Source organism: Vicugna pacos, chromosome 9 (genome assembly GCF_048564905.1).
Source record: "Vicugna pacos chromosome 9, VicPac4, whole genome shotgun sequence".
Taxonomy (NCBI): Eukaryota; Metazoa; Chordata; class Mammalia; order Artiodactyla; family Camelidae; genus Vicugna; species Vicugna pacos.
In genome coordinates this window covers 8,353,101-8,375,119 of record NC_132995.1, presented here as the reverse complement: position 1 = coordinate 8,375,119, position 22,019 = coordinate 8,353,101, and the positions used below count along the sequence as shown (strand labels likewise).

The window sequence follows — 22,019 nt, the reverse complement described above, 5'->3', positions numbered from 1 at the left end:
GAAATATATACAAGATCTTGTGGTAGCTCACGGTGAAAAAGAGTACAACAATGAATATACGTATGTTCATGCAGAACTGAAAAATTGTGCTCTACACTGGAATTTGACACGACATTGTAAACTGACTATAACTCAATAAAATAAAAATTTTTTAAAAAGAGAAATTAAAAGCAGAATGTCAAGTTTGCTGCTTCAAAATCTGAAGTTAATATTCCCAAATCAACCATAACATCCATGATAAATCATCTTTGATCCAGACATACAAATTATAAAAGAGAAGTAGAGAACTTTGTTTTTCATTTTGGATCTCAATGCAGAGAATTTAATTCATCAACCTCCTTTTGTGACTTACTCTCATCACTGGCTTGCTTTTACTTACTTATTTATACTATTTTGTTGTTAATAGGGGTACTAGGGATTGACCCCAAGACCTCCTGCGTGCTAAGCACATGCTCTACCACTGAGCTATACCCAGGACCCCGCACACTTTTGTTTCTGTTTACATATGCACTTTATCTGTTTAGTCTATAATAAACACACTTGAATCTATTACTAAACTTGTAAGACACTGATGATGCCTTACAATAACTAATTGCAGCCAACTGTTAAAATAATGGCATCATGCTTCCCTATGTCCACACACCCCTTTGCAACGTGGCCTTGCGGTTAAGAGGCTAATGTTTCCCCACCTCCTGAATCTGGGAGGACCTTGTGACTGTCTTGACCAATAGCATGAGCGGAAGTGACATGGCGTAACTTCCGGGGCTATCTTGCTACTTCTGCTGTTACCCCATGCACATATACACACACACAAATATACCCAAACACATACATACTTACACGGAAGCATATATGCATACATTTAAACACACATAGGCACACATACACATGTGAAAATATCCAACCATGTATATATATATATATATATATATATAAACACACAAATATATGTACACATACATACATTTACATATGTGTATACACAACATACAAACACATACATATACACACATAGAGAGAGATTCATGCCTGGATATAAACATGTTTTCTCTTTTAGAAGGAAAAAGGAGAACCCGTTACAGTTGTTGGCTTCAGCGGGAGACAGAGGAGAAGTAGGGTGGGCGGTGGTTTCTATTTTCAATGCTACACTGCTTGAATGTCTAACACTGTGCATACCTTATTTTAAAATGTCTACAGGGACTATTTTTGCAGTGGGTTAATGGGTCGTTTCTTGTTCTTCTTTATATGGATCCTTATGAAATAAAAACCAAACTATCACAACCTAAAAATAAAATGTGTTGGAAGCCAAGACCGCATGATTGGCTGCAGCCAGTGATTCTTTTTAATTTCTTTCTTTTTTTCCGCCTCCCCCCTCTTTCTGCAAGTCTGATTGCTCTTGTAAATCTGTCACTGAGTAAAACACGTATAGCCCTAGCTGAATAGCCTGGCCCAGGCACGTCCTTGCCTGTGAGACTGTTTAACCTGGCAGCTGTGACCTCTCACATTCCTCAGGCTCCAAGGACTGACAAGAGCATCTGCTATGGATTTATTCAACCTTGTGACATAAGAGCTTTATAACAACAAATGACTGTGTAACAAGTTTGAACACAAAGATTTGCTATTCTAGATGGCTTCATGCTGGCAAATTCAGGGCATTTTCCTTGTGATTTTCTCATTTGTGGTAAGAAATGACAAGAGTTTCACAATTCCGTTCAGGAAAAAACAAAACAAAACCAAACCAAAAACAACCCCCCCCAAAAAAAAACTCCCCCACTGCACCCCTTTGAATCCTTCTGGATCTGTGTAAGTGAGATTAGAACCAGCAGCTGTTTAAGAAACTGTTACCAAGTCACAGGAGCCCGGACATTGTTGAAAATTGAGACCAGCTCATTTGACAACCATTAAAATGTTAGAGAAAAATACAATAATGGGAAGATTTTGGAAATAGAGAAAAAAGAGAACACATCCATGGAATGATTTCAAATATATGCATTCAGTTTGTCAGTTTTTTCGACTTTATGATTCTTTGATCATATACAAGCCTTAAACTTCTTTTTTAAGTTTTGGGGTTTTTGTTTTAATCTCCAAATACAAAAAGCAGGTACCATTTTGCTTTTTGCAATTCTTTCTTTAAAAGTTTTTTTTTTAATCTCCAAATACAAAATGCAGGTACCACTGATCATATGTAAGCTTTAAAATTCAAATGTATCAAGCTTGCCCTTCATAGCTTCTGAGTTTTGTTCTTCCGCTTAGAAAAATATTTTCCCCACTTCTAAGTGCATATTATTTTGGGGGGTGGGGAGGTAATTAGGTTAATTTTATTATTATTATTTAACAGGGGTACTGGGGATCAAACCCGTGACCTTGTGCATGCTAAGCACAGCACTCTACCACTGAGCTCTGCGCTCCCTACTAAGTGCATGTTATTAATTCACCCCTTTTTTTGGAATGCTTGATGGCTTCCTGATTTGCATTTACATTTTTTTCAATTTAACCAATGTTTATTCAGCAATTATTTTTTAACTGAAGTATATAGTCGATTTGCAATGTGTTAACTGCTGGTGTACAGCACAGTGATTCATCTGTGCATATATATTCCTTTTCATATTCTTTTTCATTATAGGCCATGACAAGGTGTCGAATGTAGTTCCCCGTGCTAGACAGTAGGACCTTGTTTATCTGTTTTATGTATAGTAGGTCATATCTGCAAATCCCTCAATTTTTGATCCAACGAGATTTCAGCAAAAGGAACATAGAAACCCAGCTTTTACCCCCTCACTCTCCAAAGAAAGGTTTGGCCACTTGGTCCTTGTCTTGCCTGCTGAGTTGCAACTCTGTCTTCATCAAAATGAGAATTCTCATGCCTGGGGGCGTCAGCCATCCATAATGCACTTTACTGTCAGATAGGGCTTCTTCTTGCCCACCGTATACTGTGCTTCTTTGTCAAAGTTTCTCCATTACTCTCATGTGGTAACAATTTTTCAATACCTTATCTTGCACGCCTATATTAATCTCCACAAGGTGGACAAACAGCAGTTGGAAATTCCATTTTATAGTTGTTACTGACTCTCAGCTGTTAACATTCACTTAGCCTGAAAGTCAAAGTCACGGGGAGGCAGCCAGCCCCCTTCCACCACAGCACATGATCACACCTCACTTGTTATACAGTCACTTGTTTTTATAGAACAATTACTCAGGGACTGGAGCTTTTTTACAGCAGCTGAGCCCGTGAAACTTACTTGTCATTGAGTGGAGCGTGACAAGGCATGTCCTTTGCAGAAATAGTTGGTAGAGTTTTTCACACATGGACGTGCCCCTACCAAAAATGTTTAAAAGCTAACTACTGTCCACAGGCATACACCTTCCAAAACAAAGACGCTTTATAAGTAGTGCAAATATTTGTTTAGAAACGGCAGGAAACACTTCTGAGAACAGCAGAGAAATCTGGTTAACTTAGCAATATCTGTGAATGTGGTTTGGGGGTAATTTCACTTAAAAAAAACTACAATTTTTTTAATGCAAAGAAATATAGAGAAAATGAAAAATTTCTTAATTATTGTGCCACATTGGCATTCTAAAAAATAATGTGTTTTCAAATGTGAGAGTTACAGAGAGGAATGTAATAAAGCCTGCTACCCACACCCCTTCCACTCAGTTCCCCACCAATTTGTTTTCAAAGTTTGTTGTTTTTCCTTCCAGGAAAAAAATAAAAGAATTGTTGCATATACTACCATTTGTAACCATGTCATTTTTTGAGGGGGTGGGGGGCAGCGGGGAGGTAATTGGTTTTTATTTATTTATTTGTAATGGAGGTACTGGGGATTGAACCCAGGACCTCGTGCATGCTGAGTACGTGCTCTGCCACTGAGCTATACCCTCCCTGCAACATCACATTTTTCATTTACACAAAGGTGATCCCATGGGCCCTACTGCACCTTGATATTTTTCACTTAAAATATTCGCCAAGTTGGTCTACATCAGCAGGAGACAACTAAGCATTTCTTTTTTAATATCTGTAGAGTGTCCCATCCTCCCACGACAGTGCCCCAGTTCATTTAATTGGTTCCATACTGATGGACCCTTGGATTACTTCTATTTTTCACTCTTACAAACCCTCCCCTTGAATGCTTCTTGAATGAGTACGTTGGCATATACCTGAGAGTAAAACTGCTAGAAGCTGGTTCCCTGGGACCCAAAACAAAAGTCACTTTGAAAATTTGACGGCTATTGCCAAATGGGCGTTGGACCGGTTCACACTCCCAGTAATAGTGAGTAATACTGTTTCATCACACTCTGGCCAGCCTGGAGTATTACACAACTCTTGTGAACTTTTGCCAATCAGATCCGTGGAAAATGGTACCTCGTGGTTGTTTTCCAGACTCTCGGCTCTATTCCATTCATCTATATGTCCATCTTTACCTCATGACTGTTTCTGCTTTGCATTTAATTAGTGTGAGGTTGAGCATCTTTTTGTCCTTACTGGCTGTGGGTGTCTGTTTTTTGGTAAACTTCCAATTCTGTTCCTTGACCATTTTTCTCAGGAATTGTTCCTCTTTCTCTTGATCATTTACAGGAGCTTTTTGTAAAGGGAAGTATGAAACCTTTGTTTCCCCAAGTTTGTCACTATCTTTTGACTGTCATTTTTTTCTCATATACAAAATTTAAATTTTCTGTTAATCACAGTGGCTACGAAGCCGGTTTTCTTTGAGGGTTTTGGGTTACAGGAGACTGCAACCCCAGCTTTAGCCCATATTCACAAGAGAGCAACCAGATCTCTGCACTCTGCAAATCCACTTGGCTTTGAATAGCTTCCTCCCCTCTAAGATGATCAATTATGAACCCATCTTTCCCTCTATTAACTCTTACAATTTTATTTTATAAATTTTCAAGTTTTTTTTTTTTTAATGGAGGTACTGGGGATTGAACCCAGGACCTGTCTCCTGCTAAGCATGTGCTCTATCACTGAGCTATATCCTCCCCCTCAATTTATACATTTTTGACCTGTCTGGAATTTATTTCAGTGTAGGGAGTGGGCTCTGCTTCCCCAGTTAGCTTGTTGTCCCAAGACCACTTTCTGAATAAGTCATCCTTCCCACAAGGATTTGAACCCTCACAACAGTAAACAGTACTTGTAGATTGAGGTCGCTGATTCTCCCATTCTTCGGTGGGTACCGAGCTGTTTTAATGATGGCCGGCTGATCACACAGTTGAGTATTTATCAGAGCCAAACCCCTTACGTTACTGACATATCTGTTTTCTCGTTGTTTATTTCAGATTTTTTTTCCTCCTTAGTCTCCTATGTTGACATTTTCAAAAACAGCTCAGCTCGCACTCATAGAAGATGCTTCCCTTAAGCACAACGGAATCTTGGAAAAGCTGAGGTAAGTAATTTTTGCTTCAGAAGTTCACTCTTGAATGTTCTGTGACTGCTCACGTTTCTTATCCGAGTGGGAAAGTCATAGGGGAAACACCCAGAACTTGCCTTGAGCGTGAACGTGGACTATAATCGTTAACGTTAGCTACACATTCACTGTTGTTCCAGAACGTTCTCACTGAGGTGGGGGCCCCAAGGCTTTGATTTACTTGAGCATGACTAGACTTGTACACTCTACAAGGCCTCTTGCTTTTCCAGTTCTGCAAGAATGGAAGAGTCCAGGCTGGAATTTTAAAAAACTGACCCTTGGTTCTAAAAAAATAACTCTTCGTTATTATGTTCTCGAAGAAAACAAACACTTTAATTTGTCATATTTTCATTGTTTGTACCATTCCCTCTCATCAACTCATGGGCTTAAACATAAATTAAAACCGCCCTGAATGAACTGTTTTGTCGAAAGTTCACTTTGTAATGTAGTAACAGGAGTTGCAGAGGCAGGCAATTAAGATGCTGAATAGCTTTTTAAAATTTTGGGGTTTTTTATTTTTGTTTTTTAATTAGAAGAAACTTTCAGGTTATTTAGTCATTTTCTCTTCTTCTATTTCTGTAAATGGGGAACGGAATGACTCTATTGCTCATTTCACAGCACACAGGTAGTTTGTGTCAGATTTATGACCATGATTCGCATATTCTGACCTTAGTCAATGCTTTGTTTTAGTATCATTTTTAAGAAAAGTTGTGTCTTCACATTTTATCTGGAAGACCACATTCTTCCAGCCTTATCAGTATCAAATAGCTGCTAGGTGGTTTAACTAAAACTTAGTTATAAAAGAAAAATAAAATAAAGTTCTGACAAAAAAACCCCCAAAAACCTGACCCTTGGGAAGCGAAAAACTTTCCAACCAAAAACATGTTGATTAAAACACTCAAATACACATCTAAAGATGACAGCCAAAGCTTTCTTCCAAGATATGCGGCAGAGTTAGATTCCCTGGCAGCGAGGGGTGATGTGGTTTCCACATCTAACATGTGTCTGGCTTTGTGTTTTTTTTTTTTTTAATTCAGGGGAAAGTATAAAGAACTCCCACTGCACGCCCCTCAAAAAAGGTCTGTCATCCAGATGCTAGATTTTTTACTGCTTAAAAATTTTTTTCTTTGAAATTCACATGACGTAAAATTAACCACTTTAAAGTGTATAATTCACAGTATTCAGTAGATTCACAATGTGCTCCAACTACCACCTCTATCTAGTTCCAAAACATCTCTATCACCTCAGTAGGAAACCCTGTACTCATTAAGCAGTCAAACCCCATTCCCCTCCCTCCAGCCCCTGACGACCACTAATCTACTTTCTGTCTCTACAGATTTCCCAATTCTGGACATCTCGTATAAACGGAATCATACAATATGTGGTCGTTTGTGCCTGGTTTCTTTCACTTAATGCTTTTGAGGTTCAGCCACATGTAGCGTGTATTAGCACTTTATTCTTTTTTATGGCTGAATATTGACTGCTTAAAAAAAAAAACCAAACTAATATGAGTGCCTGGGTAGAAATTGACAAAGTACAGGAAACCAAAATAAACCCTGAAGGCCCCCCACCTTGCATCCCTTCCACCTGCCCTCTACCCTGTCCCTCACTCCAAGGGCAATCACCAAAACCAACCAAACAAAAAACCCTGTACCTTCCTGAGACAAATTTACCTGTATGCATTAACAATGTATTATTATACCTTCTTAAAATATTCAACAAAAGGGATCATAACGTATCTTCTTTGCGGCAATTTGTTCACTAAAAAGTATGGATTGGACAGAAACTTCGGGAAGGTATAGCTTAGTGGTAGAGTGCGTGCTTAGGATGCATGAGGTCCTGGGTTCAATCCCAGTAACTTAATTAAATAAATAAATAAATAAATAAATAAATAAATAAATAAATAAATAAATAAACAAACCTAATTACCTCCCTCAAAAAAAAGAAAAGAATTAAGAACTTACTTCTGCATATGGGACTGAGGTGGGGGAAGGGTGAGGGATGGGCAGGGCTCTGAATAGACGTGGCGGGGGCGGGGAGCCTTAGGTGTGTCTGGGTCCCCATCTGGGGGCCTGTTACACAGGTGTGTTCCATTTGTGGAAATGCATCCAACTGACCACTTAGGCTACACTTACTTTTCAATAAAAGGTTTTAAAACTATGGCTGGCATTCAGCACTCAGATCCACCTCATTCTAGCAACTGCATGGTGTTCCTTTCTATGGTGTCCCATAAATTATTTAACCAGATTGTTTCCAGGTTTCCCCCTCCCTTTTACAAATCTGTTATAACAGCATCCCTGGTATATCTCAGCACATTTTGATGAATATATTTTAAACCTTGATGACTAGAATCATGTTGCCCTCAGAAAGATGTACCAATTTCCAAGCCTTTTAAGAAGAGCCGGGCACCTACTTTCCCAAACCTTCACCAGCACTAGGAGTCCCTAAACTTTTGCATTTTTGCCAAGTTGATATGTGATTGTTGAGATCACATGGCTGTTTGGCCTTGCACTTTAATCATTCATGAGAGAGGTGGGAAATGTAATAGAGAAGAACAAATCTGACTCCATCCTGGGTCTGTTTCTTTTACTTTAACCTTTGTATTCTATTGCTTTTGCTACAAGTTAATCACTAAAGGGATACTGCCTACAAGCTTAAGTTATACATAAGGGCCCACCTCTGGGAACCCTGCCACCCAGGTAATGAGTGTTAAGCTAAAATACCTTTGTTTAGCTCACAGGAATCATCCTAACCAGGCCCCCCTGTTAATGGATGCAGGAAGGAAGAAATTAACACCTCCCCTGCAGAGGCTGACCGGAAGCAGGAAACGTTTGATTTTGCTCCTTCTCCTCTTAGCATAAAGGAAGCCTGAACTCTAACTCGGGCAAGGTGGTTCTTTGAGATATTAGTCCACCATCTTCTTGGTCAGCTGGTTTTCTGAATAAAGTCGCTATTCCTTGCCCCAACAACTTGTCTCTTGATTTACTGGCCTGCTGTGTGGCGAGCAGCACAAGCTTGGACTCGGTAACAGAAGTAGTGTGGCATCCTGCTTAAGAGCCTGTCTTGCAGACCAGGGTCCAAATCTGGGCGCTACTATTTACCAGCAGAGTGACCTTGGTCTGGTTATTGACCTCTTAGGGTGATGAGTTTCTTCCCCTGTAAAAATGAGGACGAACATGATAGCATCTCCCTCCTCATTTTATTTTAGGCTTAAATAAGTAGACATTAGCAAAATGCTTACAAGAGTGCTTGGCACATTGTGATATGTAAATGTTTGATAAATAAGTCAACTCTTTGTTGGCTTCTTGTTGTTTTTTTTCTGTGAATTTCCTATTGAGATCCTTGCCAGACTGTTTTGTTTGTCTCTCCTTTGACATGTACAAGCTCTTTGCAAATCGAGGTAATTCATCTTGAATTCATCCTACTCATGGTAAACATGTTCTCCAGTTTATCGTCTTTTGACTTTGTGGATTTTTTTTTCCTTTGTAAGACTTAAATGTTTATATTAATCACGTTGATTCATCTTTTCCTTCATGACCTCTGGGCTTTGGGTCCTTCTTAGAAATGCCTCCTGCTTCTGAAATCATAAGTAACGTTACTCCTGTTTTTATCTAAACATTTACTGATTTCTTTTTTATATGTACATCTTCGATCCATCTGGAAGGTATCTGTGCATACAAACAAGGAAGCATAGAATCCAAATTTAGTTCCTTTTTTCCAAATGGCTGGCCAGTTTTCTAAGCACCAGCTATGCTTAGAAAATCCCTTCTCCACTACTAATTTTAATAGCACCATGGTCAGAGTCTAAATTCTCAGATGTATAAAGTTCTACTTCTGAGCTCATTATTCTGTCCCACTGCTTTGCTGGTCTATTTCTTCAGCATAAACAAATGAAGGGATAGCGCAGCTTCATAATCCACTTCACTATCTACTAGGACCCACTTGCCCATGTTAGTTTTCATTTTCTTGAATGTTCTGGCCATTCTCAGAGGGCAGCAGATTTTAAATAGTTTGCCTTTATAATGTCAAGATGTGGTTCGGTTAAGCCAATCCAGGCGCCGCTGACCAGTCAGGTATGGAGAAATCTGTTTCATCTTGAATCATTAACATCCTTTAATAACTGAGCACTTTCCCCTCAGAAATATCAAGGTCACAGGATCCAACAGGAAAACCCATTTCAAAAGCTCCTCCGGGCTGGAAACTTGTTGCAGTCTCACCCTGGACCAAGCAGCCTCCAATCGGCTGTCTCAGCTTCCTGACCTTGAACTGAATGTGACTTCCACGTGCAGAGTTTTATGAGAATGGACGTGTCAGGCTTGAATTTTAAACAGAGAGCCATGCCGGGCTGCAAGAGTCTTAATCCACAGCAAGTTGTTCGGTAAACAGGCTCAGAGGGCGGGCGGGAGCTGGCTTACCACAAGATGTATAACCGCACACAAAGTGCATTAAACCCTGTTGGTGGTGTGGCTTTAGTGTTCAACATTACTATGGTTTGGGCTGTAAATTATTCAGTGCGTTGAATTACAAAGATGAACATAAAATCACTCTCTTTTAAAAAAATTGTTTGTACTGAGGTATTATTTACGTTAAGGGAAATGCACACATTCCAAGTGTACAATTTGGTGAGTTTGGACATCTGCGTACACCTGTGCAACCACCACCCTGAACACAGAACATTCCACCACACCCGCTTGGGACCAAAGCCCTTCCTCCAACTGAAGCAAGCACGGGTCTGATTTTCCTCACCACAGATTATTTTTCCTGTCCTAAAAATTCTTATGTCATGCTATGGATTGAATGTGTGCGTCCCCCTAAAATTCGTATGTTGAAATCCTAACCCTCAAGGTGATGATATTAGGAGGTTGGGGCCTTGGGGGATGATGAGATCATGAAGGTGGAGCCCTCTTAAATGGGACTAGTGCCCTTATAAAGGAGGCCCTAGAGATACCGCTAACCAGAGGATACAGGGGAGTCTGCTGTCTGTAACCTGGAAAGGGGTCCTGATCTCGGATTTCCAGGCTGCAGAACTGTGAGACATAAATTTCTGTTACTTACAAGCCTTCAGCCTAGGGTATTCTGTCTGACCAGCCTGAAATAAGAAAAGTATGTATACATATTTGCATCTGGCTTCTTCCCCTTAAAATAAAGCCTTGAGATTCGTCCATGTTGTTGTGGGTATCAGTACTTCATTCCTTTTAATATTGAGCAATATTCCACTGCATGGATGAACCACTCCTAGGTAACCCAAGGGAAATGAAAACATATGTCCACATAGAAGCTTGTTATGTGAATGTTCACAGCAGCATTATTCACAATAGCCAGAAAGTGGAGACAGCCCAAATGTCCATTAACTGATGGCTAATTAAAACCTGCACAGACACTGTACTTCTAAATGAATTAAAATACACACGTTTACTTTTTATGTGTTATGTACATTGGGGGGATTGTGTGGTCACCCCTACTCGATATGTGTTTCCATTATCTTCTCATATGATCACAATTTTCCTCATCAAAATGGCAGAAGCCACAGAAGAAATACCAAGTCTTACACCGGGCGGGCACTAAGAGTGTCCCAGTATCATGCAGTCATGCTGAAACCTGCCACACACTCTTTTGCTGTTACGTGGTCGTTAGGACCCAATGGACCTGCAAGAGCCCTGCCTGATGTTTCGCTGAGTGGGACAGATGTGCTGTGTAGACCCAGGACTCTTGAGGCCAGTTTTACAAGCCTGAATGTGCCCTGTGGTGAGCTCAGACACAGATCCACACAGCTCTCCAACCTTCTCCATCACCCATCCCGTTGAAAAAAGTGCAAATCTCTAGGCAGAGATGGATAGAAAAAATTACTGTGGAGGCACAAGTTCATCTCACTGCACTGGCTCATGTCTGGATTGAATCATGTATTTGGGTGCTTTTAAACGTCTGTGGTGGTGTATTTTTTAATGTGAGGGAATAAAAAAGAACAAATGTTGTATGTCGCATAATCCCACCACTCAAGTAGCATCACCAAATTGATATTCTGTAAAAGTAGCACAGGTTCATCAGTGATCTTTGAAAATATTAGTTGTGATTGCCAAATATCAATAAAAACTCCAGAAAGTTGGCATCAGTTTAAACAAATGTGCTCTATAAAGCTGCCTTTCCCTAATACAGTTGCCAAGAGGGAGTATGTACAATATAAGAAAGTTTGCCCATTAGATGAAAAATGCTATCCTGTTTCGATTTGCACTGACTGCAGATTGAGTGCAGGGAGCTTTCTTTTTCACATAATTTATCAGTCATTTGTAATATTTTCCCAGTGAATTGCCTGTTCATATGCTTTGCCCATTTTTCTATTAGGTTGTTCATCTTTTGCTTACTCTGTCTGAATAACTATCTCTTTACTCTGATATATATTAGAAACATTTTACAAACATGTCATTTGTCTTTTTTTTATACTAATGTTTGCCACAGGTTGATTTTTAATTTTTGTGTTGACGAATTAATTTTCTCCCTTGGTTTGGCCCCTAGGGTTTGTAACCTGCTTAGGAAGATCTTTCCGATGCCAGAATGATGGAAAAATTCCCTTGTATTTTCTTCCACAACTTTTGTAGTTTTATTTTTTTTAGTATTTTATTCTTTGATGTATCTGGAATTTGTTTTTTATAAAAGGAAAACTGCTGCCCAACACCATGTGTTCAATAATCTCTCTTTTCCCACTGATTTGAAAAACCACCAAACAAAATTTCCCAAACCTGTGTGTCTACTTTTTGATTTGCCTATCTGTTCTACTGCACTATCCGTTACTGTGGATTCATAATATATTTTTATAATGTCTTTTAATAACCCACAAGGCCCATCCGCTTTCCTGGTCTGTTCTAGAATTTTCTTGGCTACTCCAGCTGTAAGAAGGTTAAACTGTTCAGCCTGCAATTACAGGAAATGCTCCAATAAGCAGATCTCAAGGCTTGGAAGGAGAGTGGTAGATTTTGTTTCAGCATTTAATTAACCCTAACAACTGCTCACATTCCCATAAACAAAGGGTCTTAGGAGAACACCTCAAATTTACAACACATACCAGATTCACATATCAGGACAGATTATGCCAGCAAAATCTGTTCCAGGTTCACTCATAATTATCACAGTGAAACTGGAGCCCATAGGTGGCAGATGGGCTGGAGAGGTTTCTGCCATGTGGTCAAGCTTCTACAATTTCGCAGAAGAGGGCATACTGGGATTTTAAAATCAAGGCAGCACGATGGAAAACACTGTGACAGTTGCTCAAAAAAATTAAAAATCAAATTACCATATGATCCAGCAACTGCACTTCTGGGTATATACTCAAGAGAACTGAAAGCAGGAAGGCAGAGAGATATTTGTACATCCTTGTGTACAAGGTTGCAAGCAGCACTATTCGCAATAGCCAAAAGGTGGAAGCAACCTGGGTGTCCGCCCACGGATGAATGGGGGAATGCGACGTGGTACACACAGGCAATGGAACATTATTCAGGAAGAATAATAATATCTTCCCTTTTAAAAAGAAGAAGATTCTGACACTTGCTTTAACGGAGATGAACCTTGAGGACATTATTCCAAGTGAAACAAGCCCAGTCACAAAAGGACAAATACTGTGTTTGCACTTATTTGAGGTACCTAGAATAGTCAAATTCATAGAGACAGAAAGTAGAACAGTGCTTGCTGGGGGCTGGGGGGAGGCAGCAATGGGGAGTTATTATTTAGAGTTTTAGTTTTACAAGATGAAAAGAGTTCTGTGGACAGATGGTGGTCATGGTTGCACAACAGTGTCAATGTCCTTAATGCCACTGGACTGTACACCTAAACATGGTTAAAAGGCTAAATTTTATGTTATGTGTATTTTGCCATAATTAAAAAAAAAACCAAAGTAGCACAAAGTTACCAGCTTACCTACCCAAGGCACATTTAACACAATGTCAAATATTATGTTCTCATCTCAAAGGAGAATCTTTACTCCAAAGCCTCTAGAAAAAACAAGTTACCCGGGCAACCTGAGTCAACGTGCTTTAGTTTACAGAACACAAACATTGGGGAGGAAAAAAATGGCCTCTCATGCCACCTCCCAGATATCAGCTCTACTGATATTTTACAGAAGCAAAGAATTCACGGGCAAGGCTAAAAATACAAAAGGTACCAAAAAAGGAACAATGTGAAAAACAAATTCTCCTCCCCTAACCTCCTAGTCCCTCTCCCCAAAGACAACCCCCATTCAAAATATTTACTTTTCTCCTAGTGATGGTGTTTATCATAACAGATTTTAAAGGCCCCACAGCCTGACCCATTACTGTAGATTGTCTCCCACCTTGGGAGGGCTCTGAGGTTGACGCCTATAAGCCCCATTTTACAGATAAAGAAATGAAGAACAACGGACTGGCCCAAGTCAGAGAGTGGAGCTGAGATTCAAACCCAAGCAGGCTGTCACCCCTACCCACTCCTCTCGGCGGTGTCTTCCCTCCAGCCCCGTCCTGTGGCCCACACTTCAGGGTCTCTCCAAGCCTTCTCTCCAAGCTGGAGGCCTAAAGATTTGTCCTGAATCTCTACGGGAGTCATTCATTAACAATTTTGTCCTCTCTGCACCCCTTCCTCTTGAAAACCAGCTCCTCCCTTCTTCCACTGATGTCCAGAGGGGCTGGCTGTCAGTCAAAGCGCCTACACGCTCTGTCACAGGGACATGTGACCCAGGCCAGCCAATCAGGGCACTTTGCTCCTATAGTCACTTCGCTTTGGAGCTAGACACATTACCCAGTGGGAGCCTATCAGAAGTCTTCCCTGGTGGGGTGGGGAGGGATAAATTGGGAGTTCAGGACTTGCAGATACCAACAACTATATAAAAAATGGATAAACAACAAAGTCCTATTGTGTAACACAGGGAATTATATTCAGTACCTTGTAACAGCCTGTAATGAGAAAGAATATGAAAAGGCATATATATATATATACATATATATATATATATATATATATATGTATATATATAACTGAATCAGTATGCCGTACACCAGCAATTAACACAACATTGTAAACCGACTATATGTCAATTAAAAAAAAAAAAGAAGTCTTCCCTGGGACATTGACTGGAACCATCAGAAAACACATCCATTTCTACTGGCGCTCTAAGGGTCAAACTTTATGTGCTGGCAGCTACCTTTGTCACCATGGAGAAGCTGGCCTGAGAATGGAACCAACTCAGAGAACAAAGCTTAGAGTGGCAGGCGAGCCAGATTCCTCAGGCTTCTCTTTCAGCAGCTGGATACAAATGTACCTGAAGCCACTCACCCTGAGTCTATGCAGCCAGATGATGAAAAATGGGACACTATCCAAGATATGTTCCAAGATACTTTAGATGAAAAACAAAGTTAAGAAAAATGTGCATAGTATTCTATTTGAGTGAAAACGGGGATGAGAATATATCTGCATATGAGTGCTATAAATCTACCTACAGAGAGCTTCTCTGGAAGGATATAAAGAAACTAGTAAACCTCTGGAATCTAGGGTGGAATGGTGATTTAGTTTTCATTGTATGCCTTTTTGTAGTTTCATTAATCAGGACAATTTCACGTATGAAATAAGCTAATTCAGGTTGCTGGAGGAGGGGAAAGAGGGAGTGGGCAAAAGAAAGAAAAGAAAAAATAAGGTATTTATTGATTCATGTAACCCAGAAATCCAAGAGTTCTGGCTTTCAGGCATGGCTGGAGCCAGGCTCTCACACAATGTAAACAATATTCTCTCTCTCTCTTCTGGATCTGCTTTCCTCTATATCACCTTGGGTTCAGAAAGTCAGTCCTCTCTGACCTCTCTTCCTGCTATTTGCCCTCCTGCTCACTGTGCTCCAGCTGCACTGGCCTCCCCCACACAGGAAATACTCCTGTCTCAGGGCCTTTGCACTTCCTGCCACATGGTGGCAAGATGGCTTCCATCAGTAGCAAGCTTCCCTTCTACTATTAGTTAGGAAAGAAGAGAGTGGAAGGCGGTAAAGACAGATCAGCTCGGTGGGCTGAACTGCAGGCTGTTTTCCAAACAGTGGTAGAATTAAAGTGGTAAAATCCCCTATGTTTGGGTTTTTACTGACTCATGAGTGATGGCCAGTGGCTTGGCCATATGGTCAGGCAGGAGGGCACTGGAAATCTGGCCTATTAAAGGGACGCCCATGTGGGACACATGTAGAGATCCCTAGGGGAATTTGAGACAGGCATTCAGTGGGACATGCCACTGTCTCACTGTCAGAACTCCCAGGTTTGGAAGGTGGCTGGAACCCACAAGCAGAAATCCCCACATGCTCCCTTGAGATGGTGGCTGGGGTCCAAGGGATGAGTGAGTACAGGGCACTGTAGCAGTACTGAGATGGGCTGAATCTGGACATAGTCTTTCTGCACCCTGAGGCACAAAATGCCAGTGAGAACTGTATCTGTCAACAAGAGAGACAGGGGCTGGCCGTGTGGGCAGTTCTCTGTTGCGAAGGCCCTGAACACCGCTGGCGTGAGACTGATGCTGGCAGCCCTGGGGGCTCCACATGGGTCTTGATGGGAATGGACACTGATTCTAGACTGGGCTTTTCTTACCCAGTGTCAGACACAGATGCCCAGAGTCCTGTAAAAGAACCAGAAGACACTACACCAGCTGGGGTGGCTGAACATCCCTTCTTCAGATCAAGGATGACACTTTACCACCCACAGGTCCAACAACAGGCAGAGAGAGAGCCTCCTTGGAGCTATGGTTTGGTGGAGAGCGGGAACGGGCAAGGGAGCCTGTGACAATCTAAGCAGGATCACATCTCTTTCATGGCTCCTGACTCACTCAGATTAAAGTCAAAGCCCATCCATACAGAAATATCTCCCTTCTTTCCCACATCCCTCCGTTCCTCACTTTTTCTCAGACCACGCACCCTCCTGCCTCCTTTCATACTGATTGTTCCCTCTCCCCAGGATGCTGTTCCATTGGCCGGCCGCCTGTATCACCCTTCAGCTCCTTCAGATCTGTTCAAACGTCACCGCCTCAGAGAAGCCCTCCCTGACTATATAGAGCAGCCATCTCTCTCTTTCTCTGTCTCTTGCATACACACTCACCTTGACCCTCCCTGTGTCACGTCTCACCGCAGTACTTAACACCCCTTATGCACCATCCTATCTCTGTATGCGTGGTCCACCTCCCCGCAAGAATGTCAGCTCCAGGAGCACAGGATTCTGTCTGGTTCCTGGCTGTCCCCTGGCAGATGCTCAATAAATTCTGGCTAAACGAAAGCACGATGCATGAAGGTTTACCTTCAAGCCCTCTTACTGGTGGGCACAGCCTCTCCTTGGTGCCTCTGGCTGGGCCTTGCTCCGAGGCACAGCCTGGAAGAGAATGCCACCCCGTCCAACAAGTGGTCCGGGGGTTTCCTTGGAGAGCTGACTTCCCCTGTCCCCCCACGAAGCCCCATCCCTGGATCTCCCCCAACTAGGGGCCAGGTCAGCCTTTCACCTTTACTGATGGACTGGGTGTAACTACAGGGAAGGAGGGTTCGTGGGAGTTACTTAAAGATCTTGGCCACATATGGCTTTTCTCATAGAGGCGCAGAGGAAAGGAGCCAATAAATAAACCTTTGACCTGGGTCTTTCTGTGTGTGCACTCCAGGGCCTACTTGGCTCTCCTGTCCTCAAAGTCCAGCTTCCCTTGGGTCTTCTGTGTATCAGGCGACTCAGGCGGTGGCTGGCTCTGGAGTCCTGGTTCTGGAGTCCCTAGCAGGGGAGAGGGAAACTTAACTCAGTTTTTAGCTGAAAGCGCTCAGCTTCTATTTGAGAGGAAGACACAGTTTCATCTACCAGCTGCTTTAAAAAATAAACTAGCATTTTCAGGTAATTCACATCACCAGTTACCTGTTCTAGAAACTTCTGGAAACCCCAGGATCTGTGGGGGAGTCTTTCACAGTGGTGGCACGCTGTATAGCAATGAGGACAGACATCTCGATGGCTTCTTCTCTCACAGAAAACTGACGACCCTTGTAGCTTGAACCCAGGTCTGACAGACAGCCCACGCAGGGCTGGGAGTCTGGGACAGTGTGTATTGTTCAGTGGGGGGGGGACCATTTTCTCAAATTAAATAGTCCAAGCCACTTCCATCTATAAGAGACTCGATAGATACTTAATTTGGTAAACTTTATTTCATAACACATACGTTACATTTACTGATCATGGTGTCAATGTGTTCACACAATGAAGCCCTAATGGACCTGATTCTGAAATCTGGAACTGGAGAGCCGCAGGCGTCCGTCACCTTGAAAGTCCAATTCACTCCTGAGTTTTCTTTTGCTCAGACACAAGTAAAACCATGATGTACACAGATGAAGGGCTAGAAATAAAAACCATTTCTTTCTTCCCTGCATCCTCAGATTCATCCAGGATTTTGAAATGCATTGTCACGAGAAATTTGTTTTCAAAGCTGAATCACTAACAACATCTAACAACTGTTCACATTCTTGATCATAAAAATCCAAGTCGTAAGAGAGACCCAGAAAACGCAGAGGGCTAAAACTCTCTCTGATAGACTGATTACTGTGTGCCGAGTTGATACATTTACTTCTATCACAACTGAATATCACAGCAGGACGAGAGCACGTGAATTACAACGGGAAACTTCTTTCCAAGAGTTATATGACAGGGCGTGCACAGGACCTAACTCCTCCCACTTCAAGCCTTTCCTATTGGTTGCATTTACAAGAAATTCAATCATATGCAAATAGATGGCAGTATCAACAGATTGGACACCATTACCAAACAAGTTCACTTCTGAATGCAAGGTAATGTTCGGTAGTCTCTGATGCGACAGGTTTGGCTTACGACATATTCAAGTAGTCATTTTTCAGTTGTTTTTTTTTTTTTTAAATACATCAAAAAATAGACTCGGATGATTTCTTTGAGCACTCCTTGGGCCTACCCGGGAAAACAGTTTGGAAACCACTGATCCCAAGTAACTGGCCCCTCCCCTGCCTCCCACACACACAGGAGACATGGTGTTCTGTCAATTTGGAGGGCAGAAATTAACAGCTAATTTTTTAAAGAGTATTCTCCCCTCTCTTCCTATAATGTGAGATGTGGTCTTCAGCTTCAAAGATGTTGAGAGCTTGGGGGCACTGGATAGAATTAGAAGTGGGAAAGCATGAATGTCAGTCAGAGTCCTTCCCGACCAATCACTCCTCTTGCCTGCAAGTTGCCTGCAAGTTTCCTGCAAGGGTCTAACCCCACCTGGGAATCGAAGTACCATTTTTATTAACAGAACCTAAAACTGAACACTTCAAGGCCTAAGTGGACATTCTTTTTCTCCAAAATTAACTCTTGGAACCTTACCACCCTCTGGTGAGATAACTGGAGGATGGACATTGCAAACCAGTAGAAGCAAGGAAGTCAGATCTGCAGCGAAGATCTTGGCTTAACTTACTAGGTAGTGCAAGCTCGGAGAGCAAGGGAGGGAGAAAATGGCCCCTGTGCTCTTTAAAACACCAGGCCCTGCAGAGGTTGACAATCCAGAAGAGGCAGCAGGGGATGGGGAGAAAGGCTGAACACGGATGAATCTGACAATGACCTTGACCACATTTAAAGGTGAACATTCTAAAATTTTCCCAGTCCGCTTAGTGACCCTCCAACCTCCGAAGGCGCGTCTGAGAGGAGGGGAAAAAGCAGGCCTGGCAGGGGAAAAGGCATAGGGAAACACCTCCCTCCCCGACTTCCCATCCCAAGATCTCATCTACCCTTTACCTCTGAGAACCGGATCTCTACCAGCTGGGTCCCTACAAGAGTCCAAAGTCATTCGGTGACAAGAGAAACTTGGTTCTCGACTTGGAACTTCTTCCCTGCTCTTCTTTCAATTCCTCTGGTGTGGGTGGTCCCCCATATTAGAGCTTTCTGGGTTCTGTGGATAAAGGAGAACAGCTCAAGAGAGGAAGAGGGGGGAAGGGTGTCACTGGAAAGTTTTTTCGCTTCCTTTAATTTTCCATGTCCTTGAACATTCCTACCTCCCAACCAGGCCTCCAGAAAACCCCACCCTCAAAGCCACTCACCCTGATCGACACTGTAACCCCAACCGATTCAGTTCTTATTGAGGGAGGTGGGTTGGATGAAGCAGCTGAATGACTGTAGAATACCACAGAGACACTTGTCAACAAGCGACAGGTCAGTGGGTTTGCTCTGCCACCTCCTGCCCCCACAGGCATCCCCACTGTCAGCCTTCCCTGGGGCTCTTAGGAGTGGGGAGGGGAACAGGGTTTTCATCCTCTAAAACCTCACCTGATGTGTCACCCGCCTCCTCCATGGTGCTGGGGTCCTCCTCAAGGACCATTTGACCCGCCACCCCCTCAGGTTCCTCTGGTCCCACCTGCCCCTGCTGCCCCATCCCCTCGCATCCACTTGCTGACACAACTGCAACACCTTCTGCCGTCATTCTCACCATTGGAAGTGTGAGGGGAGCCTTCTGGCTTGGCCTCTGGACCCTGTGAGGTGGAGGCAGGCGACTCAGCGGGCCGTGGGCCCCGAGGGGCCTTCTGAACCGATGTATCCCTTTGCAAGCCTGGCCCTTTCTTTGGAATCACAGGTTTCTTCTTGGTGTTTTCCGAATCAGCAAGGACATAAGAGACAGGGCCCAAGCTCACCTTCTTTTTCTTCCTCACGGGAGCAGGGCTCTTTGTGGAGGCCCAGCCCACGGCCTTCTTCTTGGGTGGGCCCTCGGGACCACCATCTTGGTCTGACTCAGAGGCAACACCAGGGCGTGCGGCTTCCGCCCGGGCAGTGTCAGGTGGGGTGCTGGGAGACTTCCAGGCACATTTTGCTGTGGGCTTCTTCAAATCCAACTCCTCCTGCTTCACTTGGGGTTTTTTGTTGCTCCTGATACATTCAGACATCTCCATGTTTTCAGCATCACCAGCCTCAGGATCCTCCAAAGAAGCCAAGCTGTTGGAATGGCTGCCTTTGGATTTCTTCCAGGCTACTGGTTCCTGCTTGGGAGTCTTTTTCTGCTTCTTTCTCCTGGAGCGAGTCTTAGCTCCAGCCTTTCGAACCAAAGGCTTGGGAGGGTCACCCTCATCTTCCATGTCATTCCAGCCATCCAGGTTTTCCATCTTCAAGGCAGAGCCTACCTCCGCAGCCCACCCTGGCTCCTTTTTGACCTTCTTCCCTGCTGCTGAAGCCAAGGATGCTACTGCCTGGGCCTCAGCAGCCTCCTGAGCCCTCACTTCCTCCTGGCTGCAGTTCTCAGCACTCATGTAGAAGGCAATTTGCACCACCGCCCCCAAAAGCACCCCCAAAGCTTCTGCCCAGTTCTCTGGAGGCTGATTCTGGTTCTGGGGTGGTGGGGAGTGGTCAAGCTGGAGCAGGCGGACCACATCTTCCCAGGTGCGGCCCTCTGCATTCAGGAATTCATTCAGGTTTTTAAAAAACTCAGCATCCTGGGTGAGGTCCCTACAGACCACTCGCCAGACACCCCCCCTTCCTGGGAATTCCCGGGGTATAGCCCTCAGATTCACTCCCTCGCCGACCTTAACGAGAGCAGCTTTGGTATTCTCTTCTCTCAAAAAAATCTTGTTGAGCACGAGGTACGGGCCCAGTGGAGAGAGGACCCCATTCAAGGTCTCCTCAATTTCCGCTTGGACACAGTCCTCTGGGATGCCCGTGACCAACAGAGACCTGTGGATGTCCACTTCCATTCCCCGGCACCAGTCCTCCAAAAGATTCACTGCCATGGTCGTGGACACCTGTGTACTGAAGAGTCTACCAGGTGGACCGATGCTGCAGCGGTCCCTAAGTATTAATCCTGTAAGGTGACAGGAGAGGAGGGTCAGATTCCCGGGAACACGGCAAGGCTCAGAGATCTCAGTTGCCCCCTGCACGGCTGGCCTGCAGGAGGCCTCGCGCTTTCCCAGGGCCTTTCTCCCCACAGCGGGCCCCGGGTGCTCACACGTGTCCTGGATTCGGCTCCTCCCCGGGGCCTGGCTCTCCGCCCGCCTGGCCGGGATCTGGCAGCCCCGCCTCTGACCGCCCAGCTGGGCCAAGGCGAGGCCGCTGGGATGCGGCCGCCGGCCAGACGCCTGGTCAAGCCACCCCCGCGCGGCTGCTCTGGGCCAAGGGCTGGGACGCCAGCGTCCAATCCCGCTCCGGCCCCGGCGTCTCGCCCCGACCCGGGCAGCTGCGCGCAGCCAAGGCTGGCGTCGCAGTGTGCGCTTGCGCACTTGCTCCCGCGCGGCCTGGCTGCGCAGAGCCCGCGGTCTCCATGGCAACCAGTGGTTACCTGCGAGCGCGTTAGCCGTGCTATAAGGCCTGGGTAGCCTGGTGGGAGTGTGACTGTTTAGCTGTTTCCCGAGCCAGAGGGGTTTGCATGCTCTCCGACTGCCCCTCCAGACGCAGTCTTTCCACCTGCCTCTACTCAACGTGGAGCTGGGATGGCGGTGGGGGTTGCTGACTTCTATGGCTGCACCAACTAGCCCTCTTCCCCTCTACCTTCCTGTTGGGTTCAGCCAGCAGGACTCTTGGGAGACACCGGAAATCAGTGAGACGAAAGAGCAGCTTTAATAACGAAAGCCACAGGAAAGAAACTTGTAGATGATTCTACCCCCAACCATTCATTCAGCTTCGGTTCTTAGGT

At 43.9% G+C, this 22,019-nt stretch overlaps 1 protein-coding gene across 2 annotated transcripts; it reads right to left on the bottom strand.

Moving 5' to 3' along the window:
• Window positions 1-17,529: 17,529 nt before the first annotated feature.
• Window positions 17,530-21,562, bottom strand: PNMA8A (PNMA family member 8A). Of its 2 annotated transcripts, XM_072966817.1 has the most exons (3): window positions 21,336-21,470; window positions 19,833-21,191; window positions 17,530-19,298 (listed from the first exon to the last, which is right to left on the bottom strand). In XM_072966817.1, exons 2-3 carry the CDS (start codon window positions 21,118-21,120, stop codon window positions 19,282-19,284), a joined length of 1,305 nt encoding a protein of 434 aa, XP_072822918.1. In that variant the 5' UTR covers window positions 21,121-21,191; window positions 21,336-21,470; the 3' UTR covers window positions 17,530-19,281. The 2 variants fall into 2 exon arrangements, with proteins under 2 accessions (XP_072822918.1, XP_031537803.1); XM_031681943.2 differs by having other exon boundaries at window positions 19,833-21,562.
• Window positions 21,563-22,019: the final 457 nt, after the last annotated feature.

What these genes read in the sequence shown, in the direction of transcription:
- PNMA8A (XM_031681943.2), bottom strand. Translation starts at nt 21,120, where the DNA reads ATGGCAGTGAATCTTTTGGAGGACTGGTGCCGGGGAATGGAAGTGGAC.